This window comes from Pelodiscus sinensis, chromosome 4, assembly GCF_052426305.1.
Source record: "Pelodiscus sinensis isolate ZL-2025 chromosome 4, ASM5242630v1, whole genome shotgun sequence".
Classification (NCBI taxonomy): domain Eukaryota; kingdom Metazoa; phylum Chordata; order Testudines; family Trionychidae; genus Pelodiscus; species Pelodiscus sinensis.
The window spans coordinates 22,562,216-22,577,418 of NC_143055.1; the positions used below are offsets into that span (position 1 = coordinate 22,562,216).

The following is a 15,203-nucleotide window of genomic DNA, read 5'->3' on the forward strand; positions in this document are numbered from 1 at the left end:
TATGTTCCATGCTTCATCTTGTATACCTGACCAATCCTTAAGAATGACCTTGTATTTTTTTGGAACTGCATATAATGCCCAATGGGGGTTGGTGCTTTGTTGGAATGCCTGGAGCCTCTCATTTGAGATTTGAAAATACTTTGGTACACTTGTGTCCTGTTCCACAGTTATTTGTGTTGTAGTTGTGCAGTAATTAATTTGTACTCTGAGCTTGCTGCATTTGGTTATGAATGTAAAAAAAACAAAAAACAAGAACATTTGACCACTGGCACCTTTCATTACAAATTAAGAACTGCTACTAAGAGTGTCTGCCACTAGGAGTGACTTTCTTTGTCAGTATCTCATCTTCACATCATTATGCTTTAGCATAGATTCCCAAACTGGGGGGTGCGCTTCCCTGGGTGGCGTGAAGAAATTCCGGGGAGAGGGGGGGTGCGAGGTTACTCAGTTCCTTCTCTCCCCCCATTCCCCAAGAAAGCGCCGGCGCTGGCGTTACCTCACCCAAAGTTCATCTTTTGCTTGGTGACTTCCCAGGTCTGTCTCCCTCTCTCCTCCCGGGGCTATAGACCTGCCAGAGAGCCACATTTCCCCCGGACAATAGGGGCCACGGGGGGAGCTCCGCTCCTTGAATGATCATTGAATAAAGGCTGGAATGGGGCAGAATTTCAAAGAGCTGCTAGTTCAAAGTCAGGCAGCAGCACAGGGAATAAGCTGAACACTTGCTTTCTGAGACCCCGGACTTGGTTACTGGACCCCCAGGTACCAGCTTAGCTGTCCTCTCCCCCCATCCAGACCCCCACGAGTACCCTGCCCCCCCGCCGAGACCACCAAAAGTACCCTGCCCCCGTCCAGACCCCAAACCCCCACGAGTACCCTGCCTCCCCTGCTCAAACTTCCACGAGTACATTGCCCAGGGCCCCTTCTGTCCCATGCTCAGGGCCCCACCAGGACCCTGCTCCTGTCCCCTACCTCCTGGCCAGACACCTACACCCAGCTTGCTCCTGTAGCCTATTTTCCTCCCAGATTCTGCACCCCATCCCTATCTCACTGACTGATAGCCCTGTCCTGCACACTGGATTCCTTCATTTTGGCCCCACCTCAGAGTGTAGAGGGGCCCACAAATTCCAGTAACCCTGGAACCCCAGAAAAATTAATCTGGCCTGAGTCCTTGAACCTCAGTCCTACCTACCCACCCTGCGTGGGGCTGGGTTGCCAGGGGAGGGAGGTGTCTCAGTTGCAGCCACATCAGTCGGACTTGGGGGGGCCTAGGAGGGTTTGGGGTTTTTTTGCATCCCACTTGTGTGGTCCCTGACCCAAAACAGTTTCCCTGCTCTTCCCATAAATAAAGACATTGCTGAAACATTTGTGCTGGAAATATATTATTTACAAATGAAGTCAGGCCCACAAGGCCCCAATTGGGTCCAAGCCCCCATGTGGCCACAGCATCATAACACCCCTGCATCCTCACACACATCTCAATCCTGAGCTATCATACACTGGAATCCCTTGTCCTGAGCATCTCACATCCTCAGTCTTCTGCCACAACACTACTGCACAGTCTACACACTGCAAATCTGTGTCCTGAGCCCATCATACTCCCAACCCCTCTGCCCTGAGCCCCTCCGACACCTCAGCCTGAACTCCTGCACCCTCATCCACAAGCCTGTGGTTTGCTCAGCATCCCAATACTCCTGACCCCAACACTCTCCAGCCTGGAGCCCCCTCCCTGAGCCAGAAGCCTCTTCTCCACCTCTTCCTGCACCCAAATTCCCTCCCAGAGCTTGCACCTTCACCCCTTCCCACACCCAAATCCTCATTCCCACCCCAGAGCCAGCACATCCTGTCTCAATCCAGTGAGAGTGAGTAAGGGCTGGGGACAGCAAATGGAGAGGAGGGAAAGGGAGAGGGTAGGGCCTCTAGAAAAGGGTGGGGTCTTCGGGCTTTCCCTGACATTTAAAAAGTGATCTTGGGTGTAAAAAGATTGGAGACACTACCATAAAAAAATTTTAATTTTCAAATTTCATGCCATGAAATGTGAATATATATATATTTATATTGCCTTTTGATGTGTAGGGGTACTGGTTTGGTTAGTGGGGAGGCCAAAGAACGATGTAGAAGGCAATGGAACTTTTTCACACTTGCAGGAGTGTTTGGGACTGTTCTGTCGTGGGAATAGGTAGCCAGTCTTGCATGGTTACTGGTGGTGGGGTATATATAAGGCAGTGCACAACTGTACATAAGAGTAGTAGTAAATAAACATTTGCAATAACTTATCAAAGTAACTTGCGTCCATTAAATTTATTGTAATTGGGAAAAATATTTTTATAGATTTTTTTTTTTTAATTTAATATATTATGGCTGCGATTAAGAAAAGGAAGTGCGATGAAGACTACATTAAGAATGGCTTCACTATCATGGAAAAAAACGGGATTGATCATCCTCAATGCGTAGTATGCCACACAGTTCTTAGCAATGACGCCTTGAGACCTAGTCGTCTTGAGAGACACTTGATGAAGAACCACAGCGCTTTGACAGAAACCAAGAGAGTTTTTTGCTGCTAAACTTCAAAATTTGAAATGCATGAAGCTGGACACTACTGGAGCTTTTTATCAAGCATTGGCTAAAGCAGTAGAAGCATCTTATGAACTGTCATTGCTCATCTCTAAAGCCAAGAAAGCGCACATAATCGGAGAAACTCTTGTGAAGCTTTGCTTGTTGAAAGCAGTTGATATTGTGCTTGGTGTCGAAAGCAAGAAAAAACTATCGAAAATTTTGCTTTCTGACAATTCCGTGAAACATCGCATCGATGAGCTGGCGAAAGATCTTAAACTTCAAGTTGTGGAGGAAGTGTTGGCATCTTTTTTTTTTTTTTTTTTTTTTTGCAATTCAGTGAGACAATACCACTACTGTAGCACAATGTTGTCAGCTGCTTGTCTAAGTTTGATTAATTAACAATGGAACTGTGAAAGAAGAGCTGCTTTTTTCGAAGGAATTGATGACCACATCAAAGTCTTCTGATATTATGAAAACGGTTTCTGACTTTTTTTAAGAAAATAGACTTTCGTGGGGAAAACTGGTTGGTGTATGCACAGACGGTGCTCCCGCAATGCTTGGCTCTTGCTCTGGATTTGTGACATTGGTGAAAGGAAAAAAAATCCAGCCGTAACCACAACTCACTGCGTCATACGCAGACTAGCAATGGCTGCTAAAACACTTCCAGATGACCTATGTGACTCATTGAATTTGGCCATCAAAATTGTCAATTTTGAGAAGAGCAGTGCTTTAAATACGAGACTTTTTGATGCTCTTTGCATGGATTTGGGAGCAGATCATAAAACTCTTGTTTCACATGGAGGTATGATGGCTGTCCAAAGGTAACATGCTTTCAAGATTTGAACTGAAAGATGAAGTGGAAATTTTCCTCAAGCAACAGAAGAAAGAAGAGTTATATCATGCATTTACAGACCAAACGTTTCAGCTTTCACTGGCATACCTGGTGGACATTTTTGAATCTTTGAACAACCTCAGATTGAAGCTGCAGGGAAACAACGCTGCAAACGTTATAACACACCGTGATGCCATCAAAGCATTTACAGAAAAAGTCCAGCTTTGGAAACGTCGAACACAAGCTCAGATGCCTAACTTTTCGTCTTTTCCAATATTTTCATCATTTATTGAAAATGAAGGTTTCCAAGAAGTTTGTAGAGAGGATGTGAAGAACAAAATTGTGTTTCACCTGGACTGCCTTGCTGACACATTCATCCTCTATTTTCCAGACAACTTTTCTGGCAACCCCATTCATAAATTAGTACGCAATCCATTCAGCATTGATGTTGATTCATTGCCAGAAGTATTGCAAGAACAAGCACTTGAAATAAAATATGATTCAAGTGCAAAAGATAATTTCGAAAACACAAGCTTGAAGGAATTTTGGATAAAATATTTCCCAATGTACTCGGAAGTTGGAGAAGAAGCGCTACGTATTATTCTTCCATTTTCATCAACCTACCTCTGTGAAAAAAGCTTTTCAAGTTTAGTCACATTAAAAACAAAACAGAGAAATCAACTGGATGTCAAAAATGATTTGCGTTGCGCACTTTCATCTTTCAAACCTAGGATTTCCCAACTTGTGAAGAAAATGCAGCATCATCCTTCACATTAAATTTGATTTGTTTCTGCTATTTCTTAAGTTAAATTACATTTTTATTAAATTTTTGTGCCAAGAAAAGCTATTTGTGCATATTTTTAATTTAAAATAATTTTTATACCAAGATTTTGTGTTTATTTTTAATTTTAAAATTACAAATTGAATTTTTTTGTTAAAAGGGGGTTTGGATGATGGTAAAGAAGAGGTGGGGGGCATGAGGGTTTCTCAGAAATCAAAAGGGGGGCGTGATTCTGAAAAGTTTGGGAACCACTGTGTTAGAGTGTCAGTGATAAATAATTTGTAGTCCCTCTGAGTCCTATGAAAGTTGCTATGGATAGGAAATGAAGAATACTCTAGCCAGGGGAGATTGCAACAACCCAATCTGTAGTACTTGGCTAAAACAAAGCAGACATTTAGCAAGGATATAGAGGTAACATTGCACTTTCTGTAAGAGTAGTTGTAGTTTCTTTAGTGACCTCAGGCAGTCAGGTTGTCAAGGATGCACTTCATTCAAAACTGCTAGCATCATGCCAATTTGAATATTAGAAGATATATGCCAGATGGAAAGGCTAAAAAAAAATAGGAGCAAATTGTCTAGTTGTGAAGGATGTCTAATAAGCATGCTAGTTGAAATTGGGGATGCTTATCACTTGCAGATAATTAATTGAGTTTTATTGAAATCTGGTGTTTGTTTTGGTGCGTACTTAACAGCTCAGTGCAAGTTCTGCTCTTGAAAAGTTATCAGAACAATTTACAACTTTATAGGGAATTGAAAGGCTTCAACAATACAAATAGCAATAACATGGGTTTGTTTAAACATTATAAATATCAGTAATATCAGAATGTCTGTATGTGCGCACCTACAGACATTCTTTTATTTGATGTAAGGAGCGTTAGAAGTGTTAGATTTCATAGAGAACACAAAGATTTACACTATAGACTTTCAATGTGGTCTATTTTTCTGCTTAAAAAAAGAACAAAAGCAAGCTGGCTCATTTTAATCAGAATACATTCTTTATAATGGACATTTTTGAAAAGTGCCTTCAGTTGTTTCTGTTAATTGTGCATCTTTCAAAAGCTATTGTGCTGAGGGTTTTTTTCCCATTGTTTTTAAAACTTTGTGCATAGCAAGCACTGCAAAATACATTTAAAAAAACAGATCCTGGTTAATTCAGAAATGGATTCCATCTGTGTTGACATTGGCTGCACATGTTTACCCGCTCCAGCTGTGTGAAGTAACCCAGTGCTCTAAAGGGGTCGAATTCAGACAAGCACCATTTGTGTTTCATTTCCCTTCTTTTTTTTCCACTTTCTTTTTGAATAACATTTAGATTAAAAACCAGCATTTTTTTCAGATCTCTATTGGAATCTCTTATTTATTGCTGAATAAAAGATAGTTTAGAAGCCTTGTGTCTGTGTTACATCAAAATATGCATGGCTCTCAAGACCAATATTTCGTAGATGAATTGGTTTAATAATAGGAAGTTCATATATTATAAATTCACACACACACACACACGGAAAATAATTTAAGACTAGAGTGGGACATTGAAGTCTACCCTGAGCCAGCAGAGGCAAACATTCAAGAGCTGACCAGGGAATAAGCTGACCCCAAGAGTCACAATTCATTACTTAGCACACGCCTTCATTCGCTGCTCTGGAGATCGATGTTCTGGCATTTGTTTTAGTGGGTCTATTATGAACACTGAGGGCAGCTCCGGGCAGTGCCTGTACACCTCACAGTTGCTGGAGTTGCGTACCTTAAGCCGACCTTCCAGGTCTAGTGTATACCTGGCCTTAGTTTCTCTCCTTACCCCAAAGTGAAGTACTCTGCAACTGGAAGATCATGTGGCTAAATTCCTTCTGATGCACTGTTCTCTTTAACCATATTTTATTATAACAGCCTGGTGGGAGCTTAAAACTTAGACCTATTTTATTTCTAAAAGTTGCTACTCTCCACAAATCTGTGGTATGAAGAAGCATGAGTACTTCCCTGGGCTTTTCTGTATAATCACAAACGAATTAGTTGGCATTGCTAACCTGGATAGTGTTCCTCTAATTAGCAGTGAACATCAGCAGACATCTTAGGTGCATTTTATTTGTCATGATCTGGAGAGCTTTTGATCTCATTAATTTCTTTCTTCATTTAGCCACCAGATAACGGGCCTCCACCACTACCAACATCATCCCTTCCTGAAGGCTACTATGAGGAAGCGGTGCCACTTAGTCCTGGAAAAGCTCCTGAATACATCACCTCTAGTGAGTAACATACTTTCTGTGGCTGCCCTAAGCAATTATCTGTTTTAGTTAATTTCACTGCTTTAAAACATGAAGACATAAAAAAGAAAACTTCTCTCTCTTTACATCCTCTGAAGTTAAGAATTATGTGAAGAGTTTGCTGTTATTTGTATCTGGTTTTATGACAGGGAGGTCAGGTAGGCACACTGGACCCCGAAACAGTTTCTGCTGTGAGTGACCACTTCCTCCAATGCTATCCAGTGATACTAGTTCAATAGCAACTCGTGGACAAGAGTGCTACCTCCTGATCAATCACCAAAACTTTGCACTTGGCCCCTTCCCCCTCCTGTGATCATAGACAAAATACTTGGCAAGGCTAACCTAGCTTCCATCAACATCACATTGGATCACAATAATAGAATAATGGCATGCCTGCCATTGAACAGCTATGCAGATTTAGGTAACTAGATGTTTAAGTACTAAAAGATGGAGGGTGTTTTTCTGTGGTTTGGAGGTAGCGGTTTAAAATCCCATGTAAATTATTAGCTATAGGTTTAACCAGTTAATCTCCTGCCACGCTACGGATGTGGTGGGGGAGGAACTGGAGCAGCCCCGCCTACAGTGTGCTTAGCCCACTGCAGGCACAGGCTGCTTGGGCCAGGTAGGGCCTCCATACTGTGCTGTTGGTAGGGTTGCCAGGTGTCCGGTATTTACCTGGACAATCCGGTAATTTTGCCTCCTGTCTGGTAAAAAGGTTCAGAGAATACCGGACACCTGAGATGTCCGGTATTTTCTGAATTTTTACTCAGCCAGGAGGCGAAAATACCCTACAAACACTCAGCGCCCGGCCTCCGCCCCTCCCCCCCCCGAACCACCCCAGCCCCCACGCTTACCTGGTTCCACAAGGCTATCGGCACAAAATGGCTGCCGGCCAAAAGACCAAGGGGTCTTAGTGCTCAACTGCTCCCCTGTTCCTATCCCTCACGCTTAAAGGGGACATGCTGTTTTAATGCTGTTTTATTTATTTATTTATTTATTTTTGGCTTAAGTCTTTTTTTGTTTTCTCTCAACAACTTTGGTCTTTCAACAGAATTTTTCCCGGTTTTTTTTTGGGGGGGGGGAGGGGGGAGGGGGTTCGGTATTTTTGTTTTAACCATTTGGCAACTCTAGCTGTTGGATGGGGACTCTCCAGCCAGGTATGGCCCGCTGTAGGGGGGGCGGGGGGAGCATGCTGATCCTGCCTGGCCAGGCTAGAGCACCCTCTGCCTACAAGTAGGCGTGGTGAGCCAGGCAGAGCCCACTGCACGCTCAGGTAGATGATGTGGCAGGCTGCAGCAGCCATCCGGGCCAGAGCCCAGTTAACCAGTTATCCTGGTAAGCATGCTGCTAAGGCAGTGCGTAGGGGTTAATCGGTTAACGTTAATCGGTTAACCCTTTATGTCTCTAGTTGGAGGAGGCAAAAATTGTTATTCTGCTGCTCTTATTTGTTGACTGGCAGAGGTAATTCATCATTAGTGTATAAACATTTTTCTGCTGGATCATCATCATTCATGACCCTAAATTTGTTAGACCATTTTTATTGTTGTTTAAATCTAAATGAATGCAGAAATAAAACCTGTTCTACTCAGTGAATCAAGAGAACCATTATAACACCAACAAATGATCTGTGTGCCATTTGTACGCTGTTGATTATAGACAGGCCTTTGTTTTGCTTGGAGAATCATATGCATGCATTAGCTCTAAACATTAAAAAAAAAACAAAGAAAATTTGGCATTTGTTAATAGGAATAACTTAACCCAGGCAATTCAAGCAATAAATAAATAAATAAAGAGTCACAAATCATGTAAAATGAATGTAGATACACTCAGTTTCAGCAGTGTTCAGGGATTTCCACTCCCTGCTTCTCCCTTGGAAATAGCACAGGGTGGTCCTGCTCACACCCTCTGACTCAGTGAACTGCCATTTCATGTTTAGCTGTTACATGCAAGCACCCAGCTCAAGAAGATAATATTAGCTGCATTTTAAAATAGTTGTTTCAGTGGAGCTAAAAACCAAAACATGCTAACCAAATTTCAGACTTATTTTTATTGTCCTTCATTACTATCCAGACCACTGAAACATTTAGAGGAGATAGACTGTCCCTCTCTTTCATAAATCAAAGCTATAACTTCTACAAAAGTTATGCTTAACAAGTACAACCCACAACCTATATTGCTTCCGCTCTGCTGAATTCCATTACCTTTTGTATTTGTCATCAGCTCTTTTAACACCTATAGAAGAATATAAGTACTGTCAGCTCAGCAATTCTGTTTATCTATTATAAAGTTAGTGGCTACATTCACTATAAGCCTTCTTCAGTACTTGTTATCTGTCTAGTCTATCAAAATTCCACCTGAGTTCATTTGTGCCAGCTTGTCTTATGACTGTGAGAATAATATAAGTGACTAAAATAAGTGACTAAAATAGAAGCACCAAACTCATTTTACTTGTAACAACTACCACTAGGATATGGTTCTATTTCTGAGGTATACGTGATTGAGAAGACACAGATTTTAAGGCCATAGTGTCCAATCAGTTCTGAAGCATCAGTGGCTAAATATTCACAAGTGGCTAGTGGCTACCGTGTTGGACACTGCCGTGTCCAAGGGCTGAGACAACAAAAACAGCTTCCTAAGGAAGTGGAGGGGAAAAAAGAGAGAGCTGTAGCTTTAATGAGTCACATGAATGTTTGGGCAGACATAATGATCTATCTCTTCATATAGTTGAACCTCAGAGGTACAAACACATTGGGGATGGAAAGTTGTTCTGAAATCTTCGTAACACTGAACAAAATATGAGGTTTGTTCTTTCATAAAAGCTGATTTAATACAGCTTTGAAACTTTACTTATGCTGCTTTTAACCATCTTATTTTAAACAAAACAAGCCCAGAGAGAATTTATTTACCTTGTCAGATCTGTTTTATACCTTTCTTCTTTTTTAATAGTATGCTGTATTTTACTACACTGTATTTGGGATTTTTTCCCTCCTCTGCCACTGCCTGATTGTCCACATCTGGTTCTAAATAAGTTGGGTGGCTGACTGGTCAGTTTGTAACTCTGCTGTTCGTAACTCTGTAATGCTACGGTAGTGTATTAAAACATATTCATAGTTAACAGTGAACAGGCTCACATCTTCCTATAAAAAGGAGAAAAATACATAGAAATAAAGTTCAAAATGTGCCCCAGATGATGATGACTCTTTTCCATCTCCATTTATTGAAAAATACTGATCCAGAGTCTAAGCTTCAGGTTAACCCTTTGAAAACATGATTAGGAATAATCTGAAAACTCATTAGGGCATTCTTCCCATAACAACAGTTTCCTTATTTTTGTTCATGTAATTGATGCACTAGAAACTAGAATAACTATCAGGCTGTGCCAGAGAGAGAGAGAGTCTATGTATAAAGATGTTACATTTCAATAGATCAGCTAATTAGGCCATTATTCGATTAATCGATAAGAGTGGAGGGAGGCACTTGATATCGCTGCTGCACCTCTGCCTTTGAAATGTACTAAGAGCCGCCCACATCTCTTGCTACATTTCAAAGGCAGAGGTGCAGTGTGGAACCCAGCGTGAGCAGGGACTGAAGCAGGCCCCGCTTGTGCCAGGTTCCAACTGCTGTGCTTCTGCCTTTGAAATCCCACCAGCACTGTTTGGCTACTCTTTTACATCCCCTAACTGTGGGTGGGTGGGTGTGAGAGAGAGAGAGAGCGAGAGAGAGAGTGTAAAACTAGGCTTGAGATTTTTGCTGGTAAATGTCAGTGATTGTTGATTTCACTGTTCAAACATATATCCCCCAAAATATTTCCATTGATAATTATAAAAGTCCACACCTAGGGAAAGGAATAAAATAATGCTACTTGAGAATTCACTGGAGTTTGTTTTAAGGGTGTTTAATTTGTATATTTTGACATGTTATGTTGATAGTTTCTATTTCTATTAGTTATTTTGACAGTTATAAAGCTTTAATTGTTTTGAATCCCCAGGTCTGTTGTGGTTAAATTACTGTCTGATTCCCCAGTGGTCTGACCTCTCCCCCCATAATTTCCCACAACCATGACAATTTAAAATTGATTAACTTAGAAAAACTGCTTTAAAATAAACATTGATATTATGTTTGTTTATAAAATTGAATTCTGCCTATACATGACATGCAGTATCTATTGCAATGTAATGCCTCAAATATATACCATTACCCTCTACTGCACAGAGCAGTGATTCCCAACCTTTTTCCCATGGAGGAACCCCTAAAATAATTTTTCATATCCCGAGGAACACCTACCTATGAAAACGTTTGCTTGGCCAGAAAAAGTTGACAGCGGGGAGTGCAATTCAATTACTGCTAAATTTTTTCAAGAACATTTATTTGTAAAGAGTGTGTGTGTGTGTGTGTGTATGTGTGTGTGTGTCAGCTTACATTGTACGAAAAAAATTGGAGTATTTTTCCTGTCTTTTTTTGTATTATCTAATCTTTTTTTTTTTTTTTTTTTCCAAAATATCCTCCCCATCCTGCCTCACTTTCTTTCGCTTCTCCTCCCCCTCCTGCCTCTCACTCGTGGAGCCCAAATGGTTGCCTGCTTGCTCCCACACAGCAGCCCAGCTGAGCTGCGCAGAAGTCAGCCAAGCGCCAGGGCGGGAGGCGAAGGCCATGACAGAGGCTCCAGGGCCGGTGGGTCCCAGGGGCTTACCCGTCCGCAGTCTTCCTCAGGCTTGGCTGGAATCTGCTGCATACGGGTGCTCCCCTTCATGCTCCTCCAGCATAGGGGAATGGTCTTCCGCTTGGAGGCCGGTCAGCGGCTCCTTCACCCTGAGCTGCCCTGCTGCCTCTGTCCCAGCTGCTTTTCAAATGGCCTAGGTGAGGTCAGGGCATTGCAGCGCCCCAACCCCTGGGCATCCTCACGCCCTTGGACGCCGGGTCGTGAGTTCAGGCCCCCATCATGAGGGCCTTTCCGGGCTGGCTGGTGACGCAGCAGCCAACCAGCGTGCACCGGTGTTGTTCTGCCCCTCTTTGCTGCGTCTTGCCGCACTTAAACTCGACCGTGGCGGGCCGAGTGCCGAGAGTGCCATTGCTCCTTGCTGCCCTGCCCCTTCCCTCTGCAGGGAGAGTGGGTGAGGTCCCCCCAGGGGCAGTGCAGGTCCTGGCAGGCCGGTCACACCCCCTCTTGCACTGCGGAGACTTTTAAGTTGGCTCTCTCCAGCTCCTACTCTCCTCCCCCCCTTACCCCTTTGCTGCCTCTGATATAGAGGCAGCAAGGCGGGGGAACACTTAACTACCCAATAGGCCTAGGCTTATCAGGGAGTCAACTATTCAACTCCTCTTTTACATCCCTTAATTCCACAGTATCCTGCCTGCTGTAGAAGGGATGGAATAAAGTCTCCCTATTGATCCTTCCTTTAACTTTAACATCCCACTGAGATCACCGCTTTCACTGCTATAGCTCATTGCCTTCCGAAGCAGTTGAACTGACAGCATGCTCCTCGGTTTCCCTTTTGTTGATATCAGGTTTCTGAGTTGCAGCAGTGGAACTGCATCTTTCCATACAGGTCACGTTTGGGAGGTTCTCTTTGCAACAGCAAGGACTAGACACTTTTTTTTTAAGGGAAAGCTTAAGTCTGTAGTTTTATGTAGAGGCCTGTAAAATCATGAATGGTCTGGAGAAAGTGAATACGAAGTGGAGAAGAGGTGTAGTGAGGAACAAGAATGTTAAGTTTATATGGTTACTCAATATTGATAATTGCCCTTGTTTTTACCATGATGGCAACATCAGTTGGGGTAGTAGGGAGTTAGGTCGTGAAGTGTTTCATGAATGAATAAATTATCCACTGAGATGTCTTGTAAAACCTGACTTGGTCTATAGTTACATTTTTAATAATGTGTATATGCATTCTAAAAGAAGACTTTTTAAATTGTTGGATGCAGTGTGGCGTGTGTGTGTGTGTGTATGTGTGTGTGTTGAAATACAAAACTTAACCTTACATTTGGAGTCCTCTCTCCAGCTTCTCCATAATTATAATATTAATAATTTTTATGCAGGCATATGGATGTTGTAAAAAGTGCAGTGGTTAAGTAAATTACCTTGTTGAAAAGTGGTGAAGGAAACAAGATATTTGGTTGGCGCTTGAGGTAAAAAGAATCCAATTCTTCATAATATAGTATGGAGATGACTGATAACAATGGCATTTAAGTTAGGTGGAAAATTCTTTCATGGAATATGAGAAAGTTAAAACATCCCATAAAATGGAAATGGCCTATTACAGTATCTGTTTTCACTGTATTTTATTGCCTTTTGCCTCCTCCGTGTCAGATATACTAAAAATGCAGATGGGAAAGGTATTTGGCTAGGCCGTGATCTGATAAGAATTAGTAGTTGTTCTTTTCACAGATCATTCTGCTTTTTCAGGGTGTGTCTGTATTACATCAGAAGAGTCTTAAACATGGCCTAATGAAGGCAATATTGGAAATGCATGTTCTTTTGTTCAGGACCGATCTTTAACAAAAAGCCTTGTCAGTTCATTTTGGAGGTAGAAATCCCACCAGTAGTTAAATTGATATGCACTATCAGGAATAGGATTCCATCGTCTCACTTTATTTAAATGCTCTTTTAGCCTTTTCTACTTTGCTGCTAGCCACTCTTCTGAGAGGGTGACCAGATGCAGAGGGAATCAGGTGGCACAGAAGAGAGAAGAGTCACAATTCACTTTTAAAGCAAAGATAAGATCGCTTTGGACAGGGATTGGACTCTCCGTAATCCCACTGCTAGAAGCTGTGACAAGAGCAGGACATCAGTGGCCTAACTATACCCTGGATCACTGTTAAATTGGAAGTGGGGAAAGAGGCAACTCATGCCCACCTGAAAGTATTGCTGGTCCTGAATATGGAAAGAATGGAGTGAGTCACGAGCTACCTTTCAAGGAGGATTAGTGTTGCCAGAGGGATGGGCCAGTGTTGTGGCAGCTTCCCACTTAGCTATGTCGCTGAGGGAAGGGCTTCCCTAAAAATGATGATTTAAATACCAAGCTCCACATTTTCATATTCACTTTAACTCTTCTGTCGCTGCAGGTAACATGAGCAAGGGTGGTTGGAGAAGGCACAGCTGGGGGATGCAAGTGCCAGCCCCACCTCCAGCCCTGCCCCTTCTTCTGAAGCCCCACCCCCACGGGGAGGCGGGGCAACCGTATGTGCGCTCTCCTTCCCAACTACAGGGAAAGGAGGGAGAAGGCGGGCGCGCACTTACCCCAGCTTCCCCAGCCCTGCGGAGGGCAGAGGGCTAGTGGCATGGTCCCAGCCCCAGAGGAGGGCGTGCCCTGCACGATCTGGCACAGCCCAGCTTAGCCTCTCCAGCCTGGGAGCACCAGGAGAGGAAGAAGGGCGTTCCATTAAGCGCACCTTCCCCAGCCCTGGGCAAGGAGGATGCACAGCATGGCCCAGCCCCAGAGGAGGTCAGAGGGCGCATGGCATGGCCCCAGACTTCCCAGCCCTGGAGGAGGGCGCACCCCATGGCCTGACCCAGTCCTGCCTCTCCAGCCCCAGAACACGGGGAGGGTGGGCACTGGGGGCAGCAACACTCTGCCCCAGAAAACCTACTGCAGGCGTTCTGGAGGTGGACTGTGGGTGGGGCTATGCCTGGTGGTTTGGGAAGGCAAAGCCTTCCCCTGCCTTAAATACCGGACCCACATGCATGCGAGTGTTCTTTTGTCTGAGTTTAATCAATGGCTGCCTAGGGATTTTCTAATTCAATAGTATAAACTTTCATTGAGCTTCCTGGATCACCTTTCTAGAAGTATGTTTTTGCTTATGCTCTTTGCCCTGGTTTTCAGGGAGGTAATTAGAAGAGAGTAGGTCTTACATATTATTTTATATGATTATGAGAAAGTGAATATTCTTTCATATAAAAGCATTTTCCAGGTTGCCACTTTAAATTAAGTAATAGATAATCCCTAATCTTTCCCACCTTTCCTTTTTCTTTCCTTTTTTTATTTTTTAAACAATTAAAAACCCCACCATTTCTTAATTTTGGATTCATTTGTAGCCCTTTGCTACATCCATGCAATGGATTATTGCTCAGCCATTCCACAGGGTGCTTCAGGAAGGATTGTGCCTTCTGGAGTTTCTAGGCATACTAGCTGGCAGAAATGTCCTCATTTAATAGAAGGTACAGAGTTCTGTGATAAGGACAACAAAGTTTTTCAGTATTCGAGAACTGACTTCTGGTTAACAACAAAGAGATTGATACGAATTGCACTTAAATCAAAGAGCCATTGATGTCTTTCTAGTGTATATGGTGTGAAATATTTTAACTTACAGAAGTACTTAATTCCTTGTGAGTTCTGTCAAACTTCATGTTTATTTCTCTATAGACTGTGTCCTTAATATTTGTGTGTGTGTGTGTGTGTGTGTGTGTGTGTGTGTGTGTGTGTGTGTGCAGACATTGTCACCTTAAGTAATGGGAAAAGATTATAATCTCTTCCTTTAGCAATGCTACAAAAGGTGAAAAATGAAATTGCATGTAGCATTTTCAAAATAAGCAGTATATAAGTGTTAAGTATTAGTTTCCAAGTTAAGTTGAATTTTAAAATTCCATGGGCCTAATTATGGTTCTGTGGTTAAATCTGATGATGATGCATTTCTCACCTTTGTAGCTTCTCGTACTCAATAAACATGTATTGATACTACTAAAGACTGAAAAATATATTGTTTATAGTTTGTCTAAAAGGAATAACTTACAGTTTTATATGTGTGTTTCAATGCTGATGGTTTTAACTGGGCACTTTTATTC

The 15,203-nt window shown here is 42.6% G+C and overlaps 1 protein-coding gene across 5 annotated transcripts in view; it reads left to right on the top strand.

Annotated features, from left to right (window-relative positions):
- The window catches only part of AFAP1 (actin filament associated protein 1), a 174,912-nt gene that overhangs the window by 102,675 nt on the left and 57,034 nt on the right, over nt 1-15,203 (top strand). For all 5 annotated transcript variants that reach the window (XM_006128231.5, XM_006128235.5, XM_089777792.1 and 2 more), the window contains one exon: nt 6,298-6,406. In XM_006128231.5, the coding sequence (XP_006128293.3) occupies nt 6,298-6,406 (109 nt within the window). The remainder of the gene's footprint in view (nt 1-6,297; nt 6,407-15,203) is intronic.